This window comes from Astatotilapia calliptera, chromosome 18 (assembly GCF_964374335.1).
Source record: "Astatotilapia calliptera chromosome 18, fAstCal68.1, whole genome shotgun sequence".
Classification (NCBI taxonomy): domain Eukaryota; kingdom Metazoa; phylum Chordata; class Actinopteri; order Cichliformes; family Cichlidae; genus Astatotilapia; species Astatotilapia calliptera.
Genome location: NC_137439.1, coordinates 3,192,388 through 3,214,492, shown reverse-complemented (window position 1 = coordinate 3,214,492; position 22,105 = coordinate 3,192,388). Strand labels below are relative to the sequence as shown.

At 43.5% G+C, this 22,105-nt stretch overlaps 2 protein-coding genes across 4 annotated transcripts in view; one reads left to right on the top strand and one right to left on the bottom strand.

Moving 5' to 3' along the window:
• LOC113010740 (uncharacterized) overlaps positions 1 to 22,105 on the bottom strand; it is a 170,689-nt gene that overhangs the window by 107,592 nt on the left and 40,992 nt on the right. The window lies entirely within an intron of this gene.
• On the top strand, positions 11,627 to 15,143 carry LOC113028410 (zinc finger MYM-type protein 1-like). Its single transcript, XM_080292452.1, has 3 exons — positions 11,627 to 13,573; positions 13,998 to 14,112; positions 14,320 to 15,143. The coding sequence occupies exons 1-3, from the start codon at positions 12,045 to 12,047 to the stop codon at positions 14,845 to 14,847; spliced, it is 2,172 nt and encodes a 723-aa protein (XP_080148578.1). The 5' UTR covers positions 11,627 to 12,044; the 3' UTR covers positions 14,848 to 15,143.

The window sequence follows — 22,105 nt, the reverse complement described above, 5'->3', positions numbered from 1 at the left end:
AAATAAGAATAAACACACAAACTTATATTCACCAAACTAACATGAAAACGTCAAACCTACAAAATAAAACTCAAAACACTGGGTCAGAGACCAAGCCTGTGACACCTTCATTACATTTTCTTCATTTCTGTAATAATCTTAACACAGAAAATTCTATTACATACACATGAAAATATGCTTCACATCTTGTTGTATGCAATTTATGCAACCTTACTTCCATCAGGACATTTTCACAAGAACATTCATTTTGGCATTGTCCTTTTTTACTCCAGTTACACACAAACACATTCTTTTACTGTTTATCAACCACAGTTCACTCAATATGAATTTCTTTTAAATAAATCATATACAGTGGAACCCCGACTTACGAAGTTAATTCGTTCCAGAGGGTCTTTCGTAAGTCGAAGCACCTTTTCCCATCGCCTTTTGAGTGAGGCGATGCTGGCTGCAGAAGAAGTTCTTGGTGGAGGAGGTGGCGGAGGTTGAAGAAAGCATACGTATGCATGCATACATACGTACGTGTACATGTACACGGCGGGCCATTTATATGGATACACCATAATGAAATGGGAATGGTTGGTGATATTAAAGTCCTGTTTGTGGCACATTAGTATATGTGAGGGGGCAAACTCCTCAAGATGGGTGGTGACCATGGTGGCCATTTAGAAGTCGGCCATCTTGGATACAACTTTTGTTTTTTTCAATAGGAAGAGGGTCATGTGACACATCAAACTTATTGGTAATGTCACAAGAAAAACAATGGTGTGCTTGGTTTCAATGTAACTTTATTCTTTCATGAGTTATTTACAAGTTTATGACCACTTATAAAACGTGTTTAATGTGCTGCCCATTGTGTTGGATTGTCAATCCACTCTCCCACTCTTCACACACTGATAGCAACACCGCAGGAGAAATGCCAGCACAGGCATCCAGTATCCATAGTTTCAGGTGCTGCACATCTCGTATCTTCACACCATAGACAATTGCCTTCAGATGACCCCAAAGATAAAAGTCTAAGGGGATCAGATCAGGAGACCTTGGGGGCCATTCAACTGGCCCACGACGACCAATCCACTTTCCAGGAAACTGTTCATCTAGGAATGCTCGGACCTGGCACCCATAATGTGGTGGTGCACCATCTTCCTGGAAAAACTCAGGGAACGTGCCAGCTTCAGTGCATAAAGAGGGAAACACATCATTGTGTAGCAATTTCAAATATCCAGTGGCCTTGAGGTTTCCATTGATGAAGAATGGACCCACTATCGTTGTGCCCCATATACCTCACCAAACCATCACTTTTGTTGTTCCAACAGTCTTGGAGGGATCCATCCAATGTGGGTTAGTGTCAGACCAATAGCGGTGGTTTTGTTTGTTAACTTCACCATTCACATAAAAGTTTGCCTCATCACTGAACAAAATCTTCTGCGTGATCTGAGGGTCCTGTTCCAATTTTTGTTTTGCCCATTCTGCAAATTCTGTGCGCCGATCTGGGTCATCCTCGTTGAGATGCTGCAGTAGCTGGAGTTTGTAAGGGTGCCATTTGTGAGTAGCTAATATCCACCAAAGGGATGTTCGACTAATGCCACTCTCCAGTGACATGCGGCGAGTGCTACGCTGTGGGCTCTTGCTGAATGAAGCTGGGACAGCCACTGATGTTTCTTCAATAGCGACAGTTTTCTTGCGTCCACATTTTGGCAAATCCAACACTGAACCAGTTTCACGAAACTTAGCAAGCAGTTTGCTAACTGTAGCATGGGAGATGGGTGGTCTCGTAGGGAGTCTTGCATTGAAATCTGCTGCAATGACCCGGTTACTTTTCTTGTCCTGCTCCGTCGTCTTCGGAAAGAGGCAGATCTTCGGGGGCTTTATTCCTGGGCTGCTAGCGGTAAGATCAGCCTGAGTCTTGTCGGAGCTGGATTAATCCCCACAACCCACTGTGTTTACCACCCAAGCTTCCACCTAAAAGCATGGAAAGCAATGCCTCATTGCGGCAGGAACCTGTTACGGGTTCAGATATTGAGGGTGAGCACAAAAACAATAATGGTCCAGAAGAACTTTGGTCAAACAATGATTTTAATGAACACACGCGTGGGGAGATGGACACTGTACGCAGACAGCATCAGATCTCCGCCCAGTAATACACAAGCAGTTGTTTTATACCATCAGGGTTTTGTTTATGACACCTGTAGGAGTGTTTAGCTGATTTTAGAGTTTAGAAATGTGTTAACATAGAATGTAGAACTATTGTAGAGACACTGCCCTTAAAGTAATAAAGGCTGATTGTGTCATGAACTTAGGAGTAGATTGTAGGAGACCCCTCCCCCACTTGAGCTGTGAAAGTAAAACAGAGAAGAGTTAATGCTGAGTGGAAATTCCCCAGAGGATGTATGGGTGGGGGTCTCAACATTTGTAACTGGATAACTGTGGTCTGGAAGGGAGAGGGGTTTTATGACCTCTAGGGAGTTACCTATACCCACAGTGTTTTAACTGTCACGCACACACATCCACACGCACACTCACTCATGTGCACACACATACACACAGGTATGTGCACACAGGCACACACGAGCACTCACATAGACACATGGGAACGCGCACATGTAAGCATTCATGTGCTCGTGCACATAGACACAGACAGAGTTTGCGGCACACCGTAGGGGTTTTATGATAGGGTCGCCCCTATAAAACTGTATTTCACAGACAAAGGGGTGAAGATTTTTGCAGAGGGACACCGGCCTCGTCTTCCCTTCTAGAAGTGCATGCTTAAATGAAGATAAATGAAGATGAGTAAATGAAGATGAATAAAGATGAATAAAGGTTTTATGAAAATAACTACTGAGTCCGGTGCCATCTCTGGACGCTCGAGGAATGAAAAGAACCGGGGTAAAACTGATTATTCAACAGTTTTGGTGCCGAAACCCTTGGGAATTCGCTCGAGGCGCAGGGATGAATTGGCAGAGCTGAGATCGTGAAACGAGGCGAACAGAGAGCTAGCTCACATGATTAAAAGGTAAGCACGACCTGTTTATTTTCGAACCGTGCATATTGTTTAAAGCCTAAATTATCTGTTCGCTAAGTTGAACGTATGGCAGTGTAAATTCACTCAGTAGAAAAAAAAGGCGGCTAGCGTCCGTCTCAGTGCGTTAAAGCAAGAGACTTTTGCTAAGAACTCAGGCTGATGTTTAGCGTACTGTGAGCGACTAAAGCAAGAGACTTTTGAAAAGAACTCAGGTTGATGTTTAGCGCCCCGTAAGGACATCTCGGTGCGTTAAAGCAGGAGACGTTTGTTACGGATTAATAGAATCGGTGTTTCATCCGCGGCGGTGTTTGATCCGTCTTAGTTATTAGGAAAAAGTGGCGGTGATCCGTCCTCGTGCGTTAAAGCAGGAAACTTGTGTTACTATTAGTTAGAAAGCGGGGCTGAAAGGCTTTGTCGCCGGCTAAGGGCCGTTTGGCAACTCCACCCTTGGTCGGACGCGTCCTTGGGATTTGCCGGTGTTAGAAGATTTTCTACATTATACACTATAACCAAATCTCTATAATACAATATAATCAAGTAGGCCTTATATTCTAACCAAGTGTGCCTTATATTTAGTGTGTTCATATATTTTCACATAACCAAGCCTATTGTTGAAGAATCAGCTAACCAAGTTTATTGTTAAAGAGAACATAATGCATTCCTTACTTAAGTGTCTGAAATGTTTGACAGCATGATATAATGATGCATTCTTTCCTTTAGTGTCTGTGATGTCAGATAAAGCATGATATACTTCTGTATTTTTATCCCAGTGTGTGAAAGATCAGATAAGTTGATTTAATGTTTAACCTCTTCCCTGACTGTTAAAAAGAGGAAGTACTATGTAACCCATTTTTGCCTTATAAATAAAGCAAGCGAGCCTGTGCTTGGTGTGTTTTGTCTTCTCAGAGACATTCACCCGTGTGTTTTGTCTTCTCAGAGACAGTCACCCGTGTGGTGTCTTCTCAGAGAGACATTCACCCGTGCGCACGTTTTCTAATTACTCTCTGAGTCGGTCTGCAGTTGTCTCATTTCTCTTACTTGTGTTTTGAACAAATGTCTACCCCTGACATTTAATTGGTCCTTCGTAGCCGGAGAACTGACTGTTATTTTTAACGTCTAGTTTTCCACAGACGGTCTTCATCGGATCCTGACGTCGTGACGCCTGCGCTGGAAAAGAGTCTGTGCACAGCAAAAGAAAATCCGGGAGCGTGAATTCGATCTCCGGTCAGCGTCTTATACAGGCCTTCACGGCTGCAGGACCCGATGAGCACCGGATCAAAAAACGCAGCGCCACAGTAAGGTGAATATGAAACACTGCATTCCATCAAGCGTTAAAATACATTGATATTGAGATTTTCCTTTAAAATAGTGTAAACCTGGTGAGCGCCGACAGATCTCAGTCCAGAGAGGGACTTAAGGAGACAACAGGCAAGAGCGATAATCTAGAAATCGCTATTAAAAGTTCCGGTTGCTCTGGGTAGCAGCTGTAACGGAACGAGTTCCGGTCACTCTAGGAGTGGCTGCAACGGAACAGGTTGAAGGTTACATGAAATAGGCCTATGGAAAATCTCAATAAAAAATTATAAAAACGCGCTTTGTTTGTGTTGAAATAGAGGAGTGAGTTGTTTTTACGACCCAATAAGCGGTCGAACCACTTCTCAAACTGTTTTCCTGTGTACACTCACGTATTGGTTAAAGTGGAAAAAGGGTTGTGCGTCATCACGTAAAATCAATAACCGCTCACTCGAATAGCGTGTGAGTAGAGGGCTGTTATTGAAAACCCATTCTCACTTTTTCATGCCAAAGAAGGTGTCACAGTTCTGACGTAATTAGTACAAAATGGGTAATTCTAAAACTAAAGTAAAATTAACAGCAGATGAAGAGAAGCTTGAAAGAAACTGTCAAAATGCAGGAAAAGTCAGTGCAAATAGGTGGAGAAATCCACATAAAATTTATTGTCCAGCCTGGCAAGGCAAATGCAATCAAGAGTCAATAACTGCTTTAAAAGCTGCTTTGCAAAAAGAACTATTTGAGGAAAAAAGTCAAAAGAAAAAAGCAAAACGTGTAGCAGAATGGCGACTTTTCAAAGCATGGGAAGCAGAAAATGATAAACGCAGTGCTAAACGTGCCCAAAAACAAGAAAATAAAGATAAACAGAGAGCTGCAGGAGAGGAAAAAAACCCCCCTCCTTATGCACCCTCCTCTCAGCCCACACACACAGCAGCAGCAGCTGCACCAACTCCTGCGTCACCGCTTCCTGTAATCTCTCCTCACAACCCTTTTGCTCCAGATCCCTATGCTGAGGCAAAACATCAGCTTAATCTTATGACTAAACATAATCACTACAAAAAAGAAGGAACTGTAGGTCAGTTTCCAATGGTTGCCTTATCAAATCCTAGGTATGGGCAACCCAGTGGGCCCGTAGACGCCCAAGGAATCATACCAATAGATGGAGAACCTCTGATATACGCATTCAGACCCTGGTCCCATAAGGACAGAGAGAATGTGCTAAAAGATGTCCCACCCCTTAATGAAGGTTTTCAACAGTGGCGACATGCAGTAGAGTTAATTCGTCGTGGTTGGGGTTTGAATGGTCATGAGATGCAACAGGTTCTTCAAGATTTATTAGGTTTACGTTTTCCTAGAGTCAGAGGAGCCTACACAGGAAACGACCAAAACGGCGATGTGCTAGGACCAGACACTCCTCTGTTAGATCAACAAATAAATGACTTGTACGGCAGAATAGAAATCAATTTAGCCCCAAGGCCAGATTATGGAAAAATAGGAGAGTGCAAACAAAAGGAAGGAGAGACAGCATCAGACTATCTGGATCGCTTACGTCCTGTTTTCGGGCAAAATTCAGGACTGAATTACGATCCAAATCCACAGTCTGCTTTTCAACAACAATTAAAAAATGCCTTCCTGAATGGCCTAATGCCCAAAATAAAGACACACGTAGACAAACACTGGGTGACACAAAACACAGGCACTCTGCCTGACGCCCTGCAATATGCTGAGCATGCAGTTAAAGTGCATAAACAGAAAGAAAAAACAGAAGGAGTTTTCATGATTGACCCAGAGACAGGCTTTATAGCTTTCTCAGGACAACAAAAACACACAGCAGGTTTTAAGCCACGTAAGGGAAAGCAGAAAGTAGGACAAAGAAGAGACAAAAGAGATATACAATGTTATAACTGTGGTAAATACGGGCACTTTGCTCGAGACTGTAGAAGTGTAAGCCAGGAACAAGAAAGTGATGATGACAGGCGCAGACGACGTGATGAATGACTAGCACGAGAGGAAGGAAGTGAAACAAGTGAAGGGGAAGTTTACAATATTGAACAACTACTGCTAGGATCAGAAGCAAAGCCAACAGTTATAGTACACGTGAATGGTGTCCCAGTAAAATTCCTTTGTGACACAGGAGCGTGTAGATCTGTCTTAACAGTAGAAGTCCCAAATGTAACTTTCTCAAAAGACACTTTAATTGTGAAATCAGCTTCAGGACATGTGACATTGCAACAGCTAACCGTTCCCCTCTTTATGTCACATAGAGAAAGTGGTCGTGGCTGCAAAAATCAGTGCATCTATGACCCATCTTGTCCACTAAATTTGTTAGGAAGAGATGCTTTAGCAAAATTAAAAATAGGAGTTATCCCTGAAGAAAGTGGCATGCAAGCCAGACTCCTACTCTCTGAAAGTCAGAGCCAAACTGAAGACATTTTTGTTTGTGAAGGTTCAGGTGAGCCAAATTATTACTGGACTTTAGATTTACCAAAACTTGAACCTCTGGAGGCCAAGGCTAGTGTGTACTTACCTGAGCACTCACAGAGGCAGGACCCAGCAGCATACCACAACACCCTGTGGTATAAACATGTCCCAGGCCCAGACAAAATTTATGATCAGCAAGTGCACAGACTAGGACCACAAAAACTAGTCCTACAACATCTGTATGTAACACAAAGTGGCAATGCAGTATGCTCAGTGTTACAGACAGATGCAGTGCAACGCATAAATAAAATGTTGAACCCTCATGTATCTGTTGCATGCAACGACCAAACACCTTGGTCTGAGTTAGGCACAGTGCTGAGAAATGTAGAAATGGACAGGTATGACAAAACAGAGTGTGAGGGCTGGCAAAAAGGCCGTAGAACAGGGTGCATGAGACTCACGCTGTGTTGGCCGGTGACAGCCACACCGGCTACACATTTAGCCACAACAGAGCAAGACGAATGACAAGTGTTAACAGTTGAAACACATCCTGAACTAGAAAAGCTACCACAAACATTATGGTCTCAAGGACCCACAGATGTAGGCCTAATAAAAGAAGCAGATCCAGTAGTGGTGAAAACTACAACCACATATAGGCCTGTGAAACCACAATATCCTTTGAGTGCAGAGGCGAGAGAAGGAATTGGACCAGTCATAGCAGATATGCAAAAAGCAGGTATTCTCGTGAAAACTAATGAAGCCACGTGTAATACACCAATTTTTCCAGTAAAAAAGGCTAATACAGGAAAATATCGCCTAGTTCATGATCTAAGAGCAATAAACGAGGTAACAGAGCAAATACCTCCGGTGGTTGCAAATCCACACACAATTTTAAATCAAATAACACCAAAAGAACAGTATTTCTCTGTAATAGACTTGTCCAATGCTTTCTTCTCTGTGCCTCTACACCCTGACTCACAGAAGCTATTCGGATTCACCTTTAACAATCAAAAGTATACTTATACAAGGTTGCCTCAAGGATTCCAGAATAGCCCCACTCTTTATGCAGAGGCTTTGAGAAAATCAATGTCATCTTGCTCCCTCCCTGCTCCAGGACAATTCTTGCTGTATGTAGATGATATATTGATTACAGGCCATACACAGGATGAGTGCAAGACAAACACACTGACAGTTTTGCAACATCTCGCAGAGCAAGGCCATAAGGTATCACAGCATAAATTGCAGTTGTGGAGCCAGGAAGTGACATACCTTGGCCACAAACTAACAGGACAAGGCAGACAGCTGTTAGACAGCAGAAAAGTAGCTGTACAAAATGCTCCAAAGCCAATTACTAAACAACAAATGATGAGTTATCTAGGTCTGTGCAATTTCTGTAGATGCTGGATTCCAGAGTATGCACTGCTGGCCCAGCCACTACAGAACCTCATCTATGGTAAAGACCTAGCATTAAAAGACAAAATACAATGGACCCCAGAAGCAGAAAAAGCTTTTGTTGATTTAAAAATAGCATTGCAGACATGTACCGTCTTAGCTTTACCTGACTATGAAAGACAGTTTGTTCTCCATGTTGATGGTGCAGGAGGGTACATGAAAGCAGTGTTAACTCAAGCTTTTGGAGAAAAACAACGCCCATTAGCTTTCTACTCATGCAACACCGAGTAGCTTTGGACCTTATTCTTGCAGAGAAAGGAGGTCTTTGCGTACTGTTCAACAAGACATGTTGTACTTACATACCTGACAACATACACTCATTAAACATGACAAATGCTTTGAATGTTCTGAAACAACTAAGAGACACTCAGCAACAGGACTACGTAACCGATGAGCATGGCTGGTGGAACTGGTTGCTGAGCGGCTCCTGGAAATCTTTGCTGATTAAAGGCCTGTTGGCCCTATGTACTATGATGTTTCTATTTTGCATTTTTGCTGCTTGCATTATCCCTTGTCTGAGACGCATGGTGATGAGTATGTTTAATCGTACTTTAGGAAATTTTGTCTTGATCCAGAGAGATATGGAGGATCCCTTTCGCCAGTATGATATGCTAAATAGGGAAAACAGAGAAGAGAATGTCTATGATAATCTTAACAGAGCTGATGTTTAGATACTTCACTGAATGATATGCAAGTTGAAAATGTGATTTAACAAGTGACTATGCATTGATATAAACATGTGAAATATATTAACAACAGGAGGGAAATGTTAGAAGATTTTCTACATTATACACTATAACCAAATCTCTATAATACAATATAATCAAGTAGGCCTTATATTCTAACCAAGTGTGCCTTATATTTAGTGTGTTCATATATTTTCACATAACCAAGCCTATTGTTGAAGAATCAGCTAACCAAGTTTATTGTTAAAGAGAACATAATGCATTCCTTACTTAAGTGTCTGAAATGTTTGACAGCATGATATAATGATGCATTCTTTCCTTTAGTGTCTGTGATGTCAGATAAAGCATGATATACTTCTGTATTTTTATCCCAGTGTGTGAAAGATCAGATAAGTTGATTTAATGTTTAACCTCTTCCCTGACTGTTAAAAAGAGGAAGTACTATGTAACCCATTTTTGCCTTATAAATAAAGCAAGCGAGCCTGTGCTTGGTGTGTTTTGTCTTCTCAGAGACATTCACCCGTGTGTTTTGTCTTCTCAGAGACATTCACCCGTGTGGTGTCTTCTCAGAGAGACATTCACCCGTGCGCACGTTTTCTAATTACTCTCTGAGTCGGTCTGCAGTTGTCTCATTTCTCTTACTTGTGTTTTGAACAAATGTCTACCCCTGACAGCCGGGGTGGTGACCTGGGCACCGGGGGCGCCCTAAATAACTAAAGCTAGGTGTTGGATCCTAGTCACGGTTGATAACATGCATGAGAATGGGGGCAAGTTGCTTTGTTAGTGAGAGAACGACTGCTTGGCTCAGCCCACTGACTGCAGTGTGTGTAGATTGTGCAGTTTGTGTGAAAGCGCCGTTAGAGTCGGTGTCTCGTCTGAAGTACGGGAGTCAATTAAAGTAACAAAAAGAATTCGTGTCTAAAAGTGTGTGTTTGTGGTGTGCAGAAATCGCGGCAGGAGGCCGTGTCGCGAATTGTTGCAAACTGTGAAGTCAATTGGGGGGTTTAATTTGGTTTTATATTTTTAGGGGAAGAGAAACCGCGGTATCGAGTCCGTGGCGCAGTTTGAATAATTTGTGAGGTGTACAAGAGCGGACGGCACCCGCTCTGTGTGCCGCTTAGGGCGTTGTCCTGAATCAGCAGAAGTGTCTCGCAGAAAGTTTGAATGGGACTGTGAGAAGCATGAAGTGTGTGTGAGCCAGCCTCGAGGGGCGGGTTCACAGGTGGAACGAACAAAGAGTAAAATGTGCGTGTGTGTGAGAGAGAAAGAAAAGGTGGGGGCAAGTGACCAGTCTGTGAGTGTGTGTGTGAATTCCTTGATGACAAAGAGGGAGACAAAGTAGATTAGTTGATTTTCTGTGAAATAATAAATAGTCAAGAAATCGTAGTGATCAAAGAGGAGAAAATGAACTGAAAATAAATAAAGCAAATTAAAAAGTGGATTAGTGTTAAAGTAATGATAAATAAATTGATAAAATTAACAGTGACATTTAAAGGTGATCAAGTACTCAAGGATGAATGGAGAATTTGATTGCTGACTGTATGAGAGCTGTTGGGGAGAAAGGAAGATGAGGTTGGAGGAGTGAGTTAACAGGTTAATGTGTGGGTATAAAACAATGGGGTAAAAAAGAGAGAAAGAAAATCATGAAAACAAAGAAAATAAAAAGTGTGGAAGTATGAGTGGGAAATTGTCTCCAACTGGGGGAAGCAGTGACGCTACAGGTCACCTTCTTCCCCTGCTGGACACAAAAGAAAACATAATTTGGAGTGTTGTGGATGAAAATAATTAACAACAACATCAAGAAGATTTTGTGTTTGCGGTTAAGAACAAATAAAAATGTCATTTTTGGGGTTTAAAGTCAGTAGAGTTCAAAACAAAATAAGCAGAGATGTGTTGCTTTAGGAGTGATGAAAACATATGCAGTCACAGTGAATAATGAAAGTCTCTCAGTCTGTCGATTACAGGTGGGGAACGGACCTGGATCAATTCTCCACAGGTAGCGGTCGGAAGGAAATTATAGGTTAAAATCATTAGAAAAAAAATAGAAACACCCAGCCAGAATTTTTGGCTGAATTGTTTTGCAGCTTCCCGTCCTCATCCTCAACAAGCAAGCTCCAAGGAAGCTAATCTCTCCCTGAAGACACCGAGTGCAGTTCCAGAAGCACGAGCATGAACATCAACAGTGGACGGAAGTCCAAGAGACAATACCAGAGTTCTGAGCAGAGAGGTCCAGCAGCGCTGTGGGCAAACGGCATCAGAAAGAGAAGAACCACCATCTAGATTGGATGGATGGAGATGCGTTTCCAGCAAGCTGCAACCTCACTGTGTGTGAAGGACTTTTGAGAAGACTGTCTGAGTTTGACATTTGCCATGTTTGGAGTGAGATGGCAATGAAAGAGACAGTGGGACAAAGAGATACACGGGACAAAGCTGAAGAAAACTGACTGCCATTGGACTGAAAAGTGGGAGAGAAGAAAAGGAGCAGAAGAGGGCTGAGGGTGCTGTTTTAGTGTGGGTGATAGGTTTGTAGCTTGAACCCATCCGCTGGAACGTTGAAGGCAATATAATTACACTGCAAAGCAAGACACAAGTAGGCAAGCTTCATGTTACTCGTGCACGGGAGAGAACCGGACAGGCACCGTTCCTTCGCTTGACCCCAGTTGCTCTCGTCCGTTCTCCCGTACCACTGTTCTTTTATTGAGGTAACATGAATATGCATAAGTTCATTAACATATGACGTCTACATACACACAAAGAGTACCTTGCAGTGGCGGCTGGCCCATAGGGGGCGCTCGGGCTCCGCCCCCCCAAATGTGGAGGAGTAAAAATATATATTTTTTAAAAATTCATCAATGATAGTTTTACTATGTGTGTGCCCATATACAGCCAGGCGTATTTTAACATTTTCACCAGCTGACTCATTAAAGTTCAACCAACAAACGGTGTTTTTCTTCTTCTGGGGCGCTCGTCAAAGCGCCCTTGATATGCAGCGAAATAGCCTATCATTAAATGGTTGCCAGGGGAAAATAATAAATATTTGACCTATCAGCGTCGCTGAATTAAATGGTTTGGGGGCGCTTAAAATTGCGCCCCTGCAGAAAACGCTCGAAGATTTGCTGTTCTAGAATTTTACCTCAGTCAGTAGCCTAAGTGAGCTATAAGGTCAGAGAGAGACGATGGCAGCGGTATTGTTAACGGTTGAGGCACAGCCTCCCCCAAATTCGGTTAGATCGCTTCTAACCTACCCTTTTGCCAGAAGGACAATGGCAGAAAAACTGCAAGTTAAAGAGTTGGGACCTGACAAGCCCGAAATTCAACTAACCCAGGCAACGAAGGAGAAGTCAAAAGCATACAACAGGACTTTTTGTCGGAGTTGGTTCCAGCGCAAGTCGTGGCTGACAGGCTGTGGAACAGCTAATGCACTTTTTTGTTTCCCGTGCATACTGTTCAAAAGTGACAAGTGTGATTTGACGTGGACACAATCTGGACAAACCGACTTAAAGCACCTCTCCGAACGAATCAAGAAACATGAAAGCTCACGAGTTCATATGGACAACAGTGTAAAGCTAGCTGTGCTAGGGAAAACTAGCATAGCGGCGCAGCTAGATGATGGACATCGGATTGCTTTAAGAAGGCACAACGAAGAGGTAGATAAAAACCGTCATATTTTATCTAAAATCATCGATTGTATTAAGTTTTGTGGTGCTTTTGAGCTAGCAATGCGGGGACATGATGAAAGTGATTCCTCAGACAATCCAGGGATTTTTAGAGGTTTAGTCGACTTGATGGCATCAATTGATCACGACTTGAGGCAACACCTTGAAAATGCTACTGTATTTAAAGGCACCTCGAAAACAGTCCAGAACGAGATCCTGGATTGCATGTTGGCAGTTCTGAGAGAAAGGATCGTGGAAGAAGTAAAGGCAGCGAAGTTTTTAGCCATTCAAGCTGATGAAACCACTGACATTTCTACACACTGTCAGTTAGTCATGGTGCTAAGATACATTGACCAACGAAACCGTATTCAAGAGCGTTTTTTTGAATTCATCAAGCTACCCAATGCTTGTGCAGATGCAATAGCCAGTGCCTTATCGGAGAGGCTGCGCTTCATCCTCCCCCAGGGACAAGAGAGAAAGTTGATCGCCCAGGCCTACGATGGGGCCGCTGTAATGAGGGGTACCACTGGAGGAGTGCAGCGTAAGATACAGGACATTTATGCTAACGCTCACTACGTACATTGTTATGCCCATCAGTTAAACCTGGTAATGCAACAAGCAACCTCCCACATCCCTCAAATCAGTCACTTTTTTTCCGACATAGCAGGATTCGCTTCTTTTTTTACTAAATCGAGCAAGAGGACTGCAGTGCTTGACGAGGTGGTGGCGCACCGACTTCCAAGTGCATCGGCAACCCGTTGGAACTTCAACAGTCGTGCTGTGAATACAGTGTATGAACATAAAGACGATCTGGTGAGGTGTTTTCAGACCATCCGTAACAGTGAAGGATTTGATGCCCCTACAAAGAGAGATGCCGGTGGTTTCGTGAGAATGCTGGAAGACGAAGCTTTCTGTTTTTTCCTGGCCTTGTTTCACAAGATAATGCCACATGTAGACATGCTGTATAACCACCTACAGAAGAGAAACATCGATTCTGTCACCATCGCAGGGATCACCCAGACATTCATCAGCCGCATGCAGGCTATCAGGTAGGCATAAAAGCATAAATATGTAACCTAGAATAAATGTTAATTATCTATGCATAGATTCTATCAAATTCTCTGCATATATTCTGTGTTCTGTGACTTAAATGTTTAATGGAATTCAGATAATTTTGATTTATATCAGCCTTTGAAGTAATTTTATGAAAAATATTTGATTAAGTATATTTGATGAAGTATATTCCCAGTAATGATTTGATGTAGCCTATACCATAGGCTATTTCCTGAAATTATGGCCAGGGCCTTTATTTACTTGCACTGGTTTTCCCCCAGCCATTAAACCAGGTCCGGTTATTAATTAAATCCGGTAATTCCCGGTAATTAGAACACAACCTTTGTTTGGTTTGTGTTTGGTTAATATATCCCTATTCAGTTTTCAGAAGCCATTAATGAAACTTATGTATTGGATCAGGGAGGCACTTCCTAATCTGGTTGTGGATGAGGAGTACAGGGGACCTGTTCAAGACCCACCCACAAAGAGACGGAGAACATTGGGGGAAGACAGGCAACACCATTTGGCACTGGAGGTAAGCACTAGCTGCTTGGTCTGATTTAAATCGGATCATCAGATAAAATCTAATGACGATGCTGTCAGATGTCATTTGATATAGTGGTCATGACTGTTTTGTTTTGTTATGGACAGATTTTTTTTTTCAGAATAATGATTAACATGAGACATGTGCCAAAGTCTTACCACTGAATCTAACTCTTACCAATTATATATTATTGGATAGGTGTGCGACACCATTATGAGCCATGCCAAGGAGAGGTTTTCTTTCACCAAGCACCTTGTCAGCGCCACTCTGTTGCAAGGAGACTTGTTCCAACAACACAGCAAAAATTTTCCAGATGCAGCACTACAAACCACAGTGGAAGCCTATCCCTCATTGGACAAAGCCAGACTTAAAACAGAACTGTCCCTGATCTACGACAACGAGGAGTTTCAGAGTTGTAGTGGTGCGCTGGCGCTCTATCAGGTTCTGATGGAAAACAACCTTCAAGACACATTCACCGAAACTGTAAGTCTTCTTAACATCCTCATCACCACACCAATGACAACATCAGAATCGGAGAGGTGTTTCTCTACTTTAAAGAGGATAAAAACTTTCCTGAGAAACAATATGGCTCAGGATCGGCTCAACGCTCTGGCTATGCTGTCCATAGAGAAAAAACTCACACAAGAACTTCCTGATTTCAACACCAGGGTCATCGAGAAATTTGCCACTCAGAAAGACAGACGAGCAAAGTTCTTGTACAAATAAGAACCCTTAACCATATTTACTCTCTTTCTCCATCCCTCTCTCTTTCTCTCTTTAGCCCACCCCCCCAATCAGTTTACAGTTGTTGTTTTCAATAGTTATTTTTCATTCATTCAAAAAAAAAAAAAATCTGTTCATGTTCATTTTTACAAATCTATACAAATGGCCAGAATATGGTTGTTCATTTTAAATTTAAATTAAAATTGTGTTGTTTGATGTACTCATTAAATGGGTCATTTTAGTCGATATCATAAAAATTGCCCCCCCTGAGATTTTTTTCAGGAGCCGCCACTGGTACCTTGCCTGTGTGTGTGTGTGTGTGTGTGTGTGTGTGTGTGTGTGTGGACTGCTGATCAAAGGGTCAAACATCCTTGGTCAGGAAGAGGGTAGCCTCCCCCTCACCCTAGATGGTTCATCCTAGATAACACGGTGAGGAAGTCCTGCAGTTCATCTAAACAAAGAGCACTTAGACTAGAACAGACGCAACTACGTTAATCCTACCATAAAACAATAAAACACGGTATGACCTCTCATGCTCCCAAAGTGCTGTCTAATACACACAAAGTTTGCAGACTATCAAGGATCAAAACCTCTACCAATCTACAACTAATTACAAAACTCTAAGCATATATAAGTAAATATTTCTAAGCATAAATGACAATCAACAATACAAACTCTAACAGTGGGGAATCAAATTGGGTTAAGGAATCCAGGGAGACAAGCGACTGCCTGGAAGTGGAGGATTGACACAGTGTCCAACAACAACAACAACAACAATCTTTATTTATAGAGCACATTTAAAAGCCTTGGGCATACCAAAGTGCTTTACATAAAACAATAAAAGGTTCAAACATTGATAACGGATAAATAAAAATAACGAGTTATGTTCATAGATACAAGCTACCAATAAGAATGACTACAGCACATGGGTAATAGCAAGATAAAAGCTGTACCACCATAATAAAAAACACCAATAGAAAGATAGGAGGGAATTAATACAAGAGGTCAATAGGTCACAGCAACCAAACAAACAAACAAACAAACAAACCAGCAATTAAAAGGTGGAGAAGGCAAGTTTAAAAAGAAATGTTTTAAGCTGTGATTTAAAAGAATGAATAGAATCAGATGCCCGGATGCCAATCGGGAGATTGTTCCACAGCACAGGTGCAACAAGAGCAAACGATCGATCACCTCTAGTCTTAAGTTGAGATCTGGGCTGAGCCAGCAGTAACTGTGACGATGACCTTAAAGCCCTGGCAGGAGCATAAGGGTTTAAAAGGTCCTTAAGGTAGCTGGGTGCAGTGTTGTTAGTAATTTTAAAAGTAAACAACAAAATTTTAAATTGAATACGATATTTGACAGGCAACCAGTGCAGATCGGCAAGGACAGGAGTAATGTGGGCAAACTTGCTGGTTTTAGTTAGAATGCGAGCTGCAGCATTCTGAACTGTCTGTAATCTCTGTAAAAGGGAAGAGTGGAGACCACAATAAAGTGAATTACAATAGTCTAGCCTCGACGTTACAAAGGCGTGGATGAGCTTTTCGAGATCTTTATGCGGGATATAGCGCCTAGCCTTAGAGATAAGACGAAGCTGGTAAAAACTAGATCTGACAACAGCAGACACTTGTTTGTCAAATGAAAAGGAGCTGTCAAATAAGACACCCAGATTCCAGACCACCACAAAAGCGTGGTCAGAAGACAAGCACTGAGATCTGCACGATTAGAACAGAAAGCGCTGTACGACACGTCGTCGAGAGAATTGTTACAAGTGAGTTTCTCCACATTAAAATGGGCTCAGGAGAAAGCCACTTATTTGGGACAATTGGAAAATGAGAGTCCCTCCCTAAAAAGGATTCAGCGAGGTAATCCGATCTAAAGTTCTTCTTTTTCTTTTTGAAATGACGTCATTTTGCTGAAAGTGGAAACTAAATGCGACGACAGGTTCCACTATCAGCAAAGAAAGAATGAATGAATGAATGAATGGAAATAAAAACAAACTGACTGACTGGTAAAAGCTGACAAGACTTGACCACGACTCAAGGTTAACCTCCACCTAGACAGGACAAAGGGTGGATGAATTTATGTTTCCTGTTACAGGAGCAGAAAGATGACAGCAACATTCGAGGTTGCGTGATGATTTAACTTTTTAAATGCCATTTTCTGTGTTTGTGAATCTATCAGGGGTGTGTTATTCATGGGCTTGTGTTGCTCACAGAAGTTACTGTGAGAAAGTGTGTACACACCTGCGCAGCGCTAACATTTGCATTCTCTTTTCTACAGCATTACAGTTCTTCATGTGATTTGATGATGTGATTTCTGACAGAACAATTGGTGGATGTTTGTTTCTCTACTACAGGTTATGAGTTGGTGATGCTGTTACACTGTGTGGTTGGGAAAATGTGAAGGTTAATTTAACAATGTGAATAACATGTGAGAAATTTTGTGTGTTGAAAACTAGTGTCACTTCTTTCCACAGCTATGGATGGCTAACTTTATGGTCTTTTTATGGCACCTCTGGAATGTGGATGGCCGACGCCTGCCCACCACACGATCCATGTGTGTTGCTAATGTTTGTTTTCTTTAAGAGTGCATGTGGAGGATTCGGCAGAAGTGGACAAGTGACATGAGAAAAACAAATAAGGGATGCAGTGTTTATGGAATAGTTGAAGATGGGCTATTGAGCTCATAGTGATAAAATGGGTGGAGTGACATTGTTTAAGGAAAGTCACAGATTAAATTGTGGAATAAATTGGGATGATTCATGATTTGGGACAAATTATGGTAATAATAGTGATTTAATGATTGGAGAAAACCTGCACATGATACTTGTCTGTTATGCTGAGTAATTTATCACTCTTATGATCTACAGTTGGTTGCAAATGCGAAGTTTGATTTAACAGATTTGTCTTCCAGGTTACAGGCTCCAGGTGGAGCTGGAGTTAAACAAGCTTAACATGTGACTGCTGATTAATGTTTTTACACAGGGTTACAGGTTGGAGTATGGCTGCTCCAAGTGGGAAACCCTGGAGATTGTTTTAGAGAGAATGTGCGACATTCTTGTGCATGTCTCATTGGGGAGTTGACACATGGCGAAAGCCGTGTGGGGAGAGGAGTGTTATTTTAATTTGTAGATGTCGGGAGGTGCCATGACGAGAAGGAGTGGCTGAGAGGATCGTCCACAAGATGGGAGCTGAGGCCAGGAGAGAGGCTTCAGGAGGATCAGAGATCATCTTCAGCACAGCAGACATCACACAGAGAGCTGTGCTACTGAGCTTCCAGGAGATCAAGAGGAGACTTCCCACAGCAAGATTTTAAATAAAATGAGAGAGTCAACGTTGACGCTGAGGAAGACCACTAAGGTGTACGACGTGCTCTGCCTTAAATCTTCAGCAGCGTTGGAACACGAGAACTTTAGGGATGGAGAGAGCGTGCCAAGCTCCAAAAGTGACAGCGCAGAGGAAGTCCAGTGATGGAATTGTGATTCTGTGTGAGGCACAAATACTAGGAGACTGGGAAATAGTGGACACCACTTTTCCCAAGGATGAAGATCACCTAAATTGTGTCACTTTGCCATGCAGATTTGATGCTCTGCAGAGAAGCCTTCTGCGAGGGAGAGATGTAAACAGACGAGCCTTTTTAAATCATGTCAACTGCTGGTTGAGGGGGAATTGGAGAGAAACGGTAGTGTTAGGTGTGACTGTGGTTATTGTAACTGTGATTTTTCTTATAAGTGAATTGCCCAGAGACAGACCTGAATGCATTCCAGCGACTCCACCATCACAGGCCACGGTGAAGCAAACCAAACGTAGTGAAACAGGTAAATCAGATGAGTGTTTTGATTATTATGGCGGTGTAGAGTTGGACTACGTTAAAGGGTCCACAATCTCGTATACATTTGATCTTTGTGCTGTCATTAAATGCAAGGGCTTGCTGAACAGTTGAGTCCAACGTCTTTAATGGCAGTACAAAATTGGATGGCATTAGATATGTTGTTGGGAGAAAAAGGGGGCGTTTGCACGAAGATTGGGGATATGTATTGTACTTTCATTCCTTTTTTTTTTTTTTTTTTCTTTTTGCCTGTCCCATTTGGTTCTTTAGCCATCAGAATTGTTGTCTGAAGACCAACAAGGATACCCAATGGATTTACTTTGCCAAATGGATCATCGTGGCATTGCCATATTGGTCCATTTGATCGACCTTTGTTTTTATTATTTATTATATTTTATTTTCAGATGTTACAGACGGGACAGACATGAGTGAGAGATAGGAAAGGGAGAAAGAAAGAGGAAGGAAAAGAGAAACAGAAGGGGAGAGGGACAGTGAGAAAGGGGGGAGAAAAAAATCTCCTGGATCACCTGTTGAGAGAAGAATAGAAAACAAGCAAAAAAACCCAAAGCAACATACTAAACACAACACCATCGCATTAATCTAGCTAAGTGTAAACAGCAGTAAATACTAAATATTCAATGTTGTTGTGCAGCACGCAGGACAGACAGCGCACAATGTGCTTTGAAGTAGCAGCCAAGAAAGGTGTAATTTAAGTCTACGAACAGTGAACACCCGTGTGCACACCTGTGTGGATCAGCGCGCTTGTATTCAAATGGTTTCCACATGTAATGGTCTGCAAGAGGATGTAGCGAGCCATAGCCCCGTCCCCCAGGGCATGAAGCAGGCATGGAGGAGATCCAGGCCCCAGACATCCAGAGGCCTCAGAGTGCGAGAGCCCAAGGAGGACCACCGGAGGGGCATCCGTGCCACCCTCATGGGAAGGGCTGAGGATCCCCAGACTCCACCTCTCTGGGAGTTCCCAGAGAGGTGGAGTCTAAGACCCGACCTGACATATAGACACAGACAAACAGGCACACACAGACACAAACATGCATTCCCACCCTCATGCACACATATACAAACACTCAGCACTCACCCAACGTAAGGACTGACATAAATGGACATGTTCACACAATCACACTCCCCAAACATACTCTATACCCCGGGTCCAGGTACCCTCGCCCCCAGAGGGGGAAACAGAACCCAGACCCAAGAGATGTTACCCTTCCCCCCGGGGTGGAGGCAAGCAGACCGCCCCAGGCTCCGCAGCAGCAGGGAGGCCAATCGGACAGCCAACATCTCCTCCCAGCCCCCCACCCCGATGGCTAGTAGAGAACGGGGGTGTGTGAAGACCCCATACCTCCCTCCTCCCGCTCATGTGTAGTGTTGCTGCATGTTGTTCTAAAGTGCATTTAAAACAAGGGAGAGCATGGTGCTGCTGCCAGAGAGCAGCAGGTGTTAGCACGGCCCCTCCCGAGAACCCTCAATGTCTACATGGATTTAAAATTGAGAGGTGGGCACCAGCGCCAGAGGTAGGTTTGAGTACACAGACCGTCCACTGGACGCCGTTAACGTGCCCACCCTCAAGGCCCTATATATATGTGTGTGTTATGAGAGTGTGAGTAATGTGGATGTCTAAGTTGTGAGATAAAATTGAGGCACAGGTGGCCAGAAGGGGACAGAGGGGGGGGGGGGGGGATGTCTCCCCTGCACCCTGGTGACACACCCGCACCCCAAGGCCCTACCTGTGTGGGTGAGTGTGGTGGAGCGGGAAGAGGGAGGTAGCCGGGGATGGGGAGGAAAAGGAGGGAGGGGAGGATGCCCCTCCCTAGGGCCAGCTCCCCCCGCTGACCCCAGTAGGCACCCCCGTCCTCTGGTACCCACCAAGGCAAGGGAGCCCAGGTCCGTCCAGACCGGGGCCTACGGTAGCAGCACTGCCAAGCCCCACAGGACCCGGGGCAGCCCACCCTAGCCCACCGCAGAGGAAACTGTACCCACCCCAACATTCAATCATCTCCCAGACTACACAAGACAACAGACACCCAGGTTAAGTTTATTCTCCACCTCTCCTATGTCTCTCCCTCACCTGCAGAGTGGACTCCTGCAAGGATGGAACAACCTCCCCGCCAGTTGAAGAGCCCCCCAGTTTGGCCGATGCACAAGAGGCCCCCTGTGCCAGGGCTGAGCCCCCGTGCACCCATCCGCTCACAACCTCGGTGACACACCGACGAGGACCGAAGCCCCCAAGGCCCAGCCAGAGCCCCAGCACGGAGGCGAAGCACCCCCGAACCCCAAACCCCCACGCCTGCTCCGGATCCACTCAGGGGCAGCCAGGCCACCAGGCCAGTAACCTACGTCCACCAGTACAGACCATCCTCCAGCCCTGCTGCACGCAGCCACGAGGAGAACAACCTCTAAGAGCGACCAGAGCCACTAACCAGGTTATGAACACAACCCCCGGGTTAAGCCCTCCAGGGATAACGTCTCTAGGGGTCCTCCAGGCGCCCTAAGCCCGTCCCAACTCCACATCAACCACAGTAGCTAAGGCGGGACCAAACCACGACCCCTTACCCCTGCTAGGTGATGAAGCCGATCAAAGGAGCCCAGAGGGATTGATCAAATGTGGTGGCAGAGGATATATCGAGACTAATGTGATCTATTAGATGGTTTCTATATTGGCTAGAATTAAGATTATTTTTATTTTTCCAGTTCATGAGGACCGTTTTCTTGGCGATGCATAGGGGAGTAAAAACCATGTGGACTGTATTAGTTTCTGTAGTGACCTCATCCAATTTTCCCAACAAGCATACTAAAGGGGAGGTTGGAATTTTACATTTCAGACACTTTGATAAGTCTTCACATATCTCGTGCCAAAACTTCTGCACTGGTGGACAGAACCAAAGAGCGTGAATGTAATTGTCTGGTGTATTGCCTTGACAGTGTGAGCAGTTGTTGGAAGATGTAAAGCCCATCTTAAACATCCGATGACCTGTATAGTGCGCTCTTATGGAACGCCAGGACTGCCATAATGAATTAATTAAATACACCATTAAATAATTAATTAAAATTGGAATTAATTAATTAAATAAATAGGTATGACACATGTAATTAATTATTGACACATTTCATTAATTATTTAATGATATATTTATTTATTTCATTTTGGCAGTCCTGGCGCCTGGCTCTCATCTTTAATTAATTTTATCTGTCAGCCTCACCCATCAAACTCAGGGGGCGGGGTTAACGCTGCCCATGCAGCTTCTCTAACATTTGATTGGTTGCCGTGCAAAGTTCAATTCAATTCAATTTTATTTATATAGCGCCAAATCACAACAAAAGTCGCCTCAAGGCGCTTCATAGATACAGAGAAAAACCCAACAATCATATGACCCCCTATGAGCAAGCACTTTGGCGACAGTGGGAAGGAAAAACT

Coding starts and splice junctions, on each gene's coding strand:
- LOC113028410 (XM_080292452.1), top strand. CDS start 12,045: ATGGCAGCGGTATTGTTAACGGTTGAGGCACAGCCTCCCCCAAATTCG. Junction 13,574..13,997: donor AGCCGCATGCAGGCTATCAG/GTAGGCATAAAA, acceptor GTATTGGATCAG/GGAGGCACTTCCTAATCTGG. Junction 14,113..14,319: donor AACACCATTTGGCACTGGAG/GTAAGCACTAGC, acceptor ATTATTGGATAG/GTGTGCGACACCATTATGAG.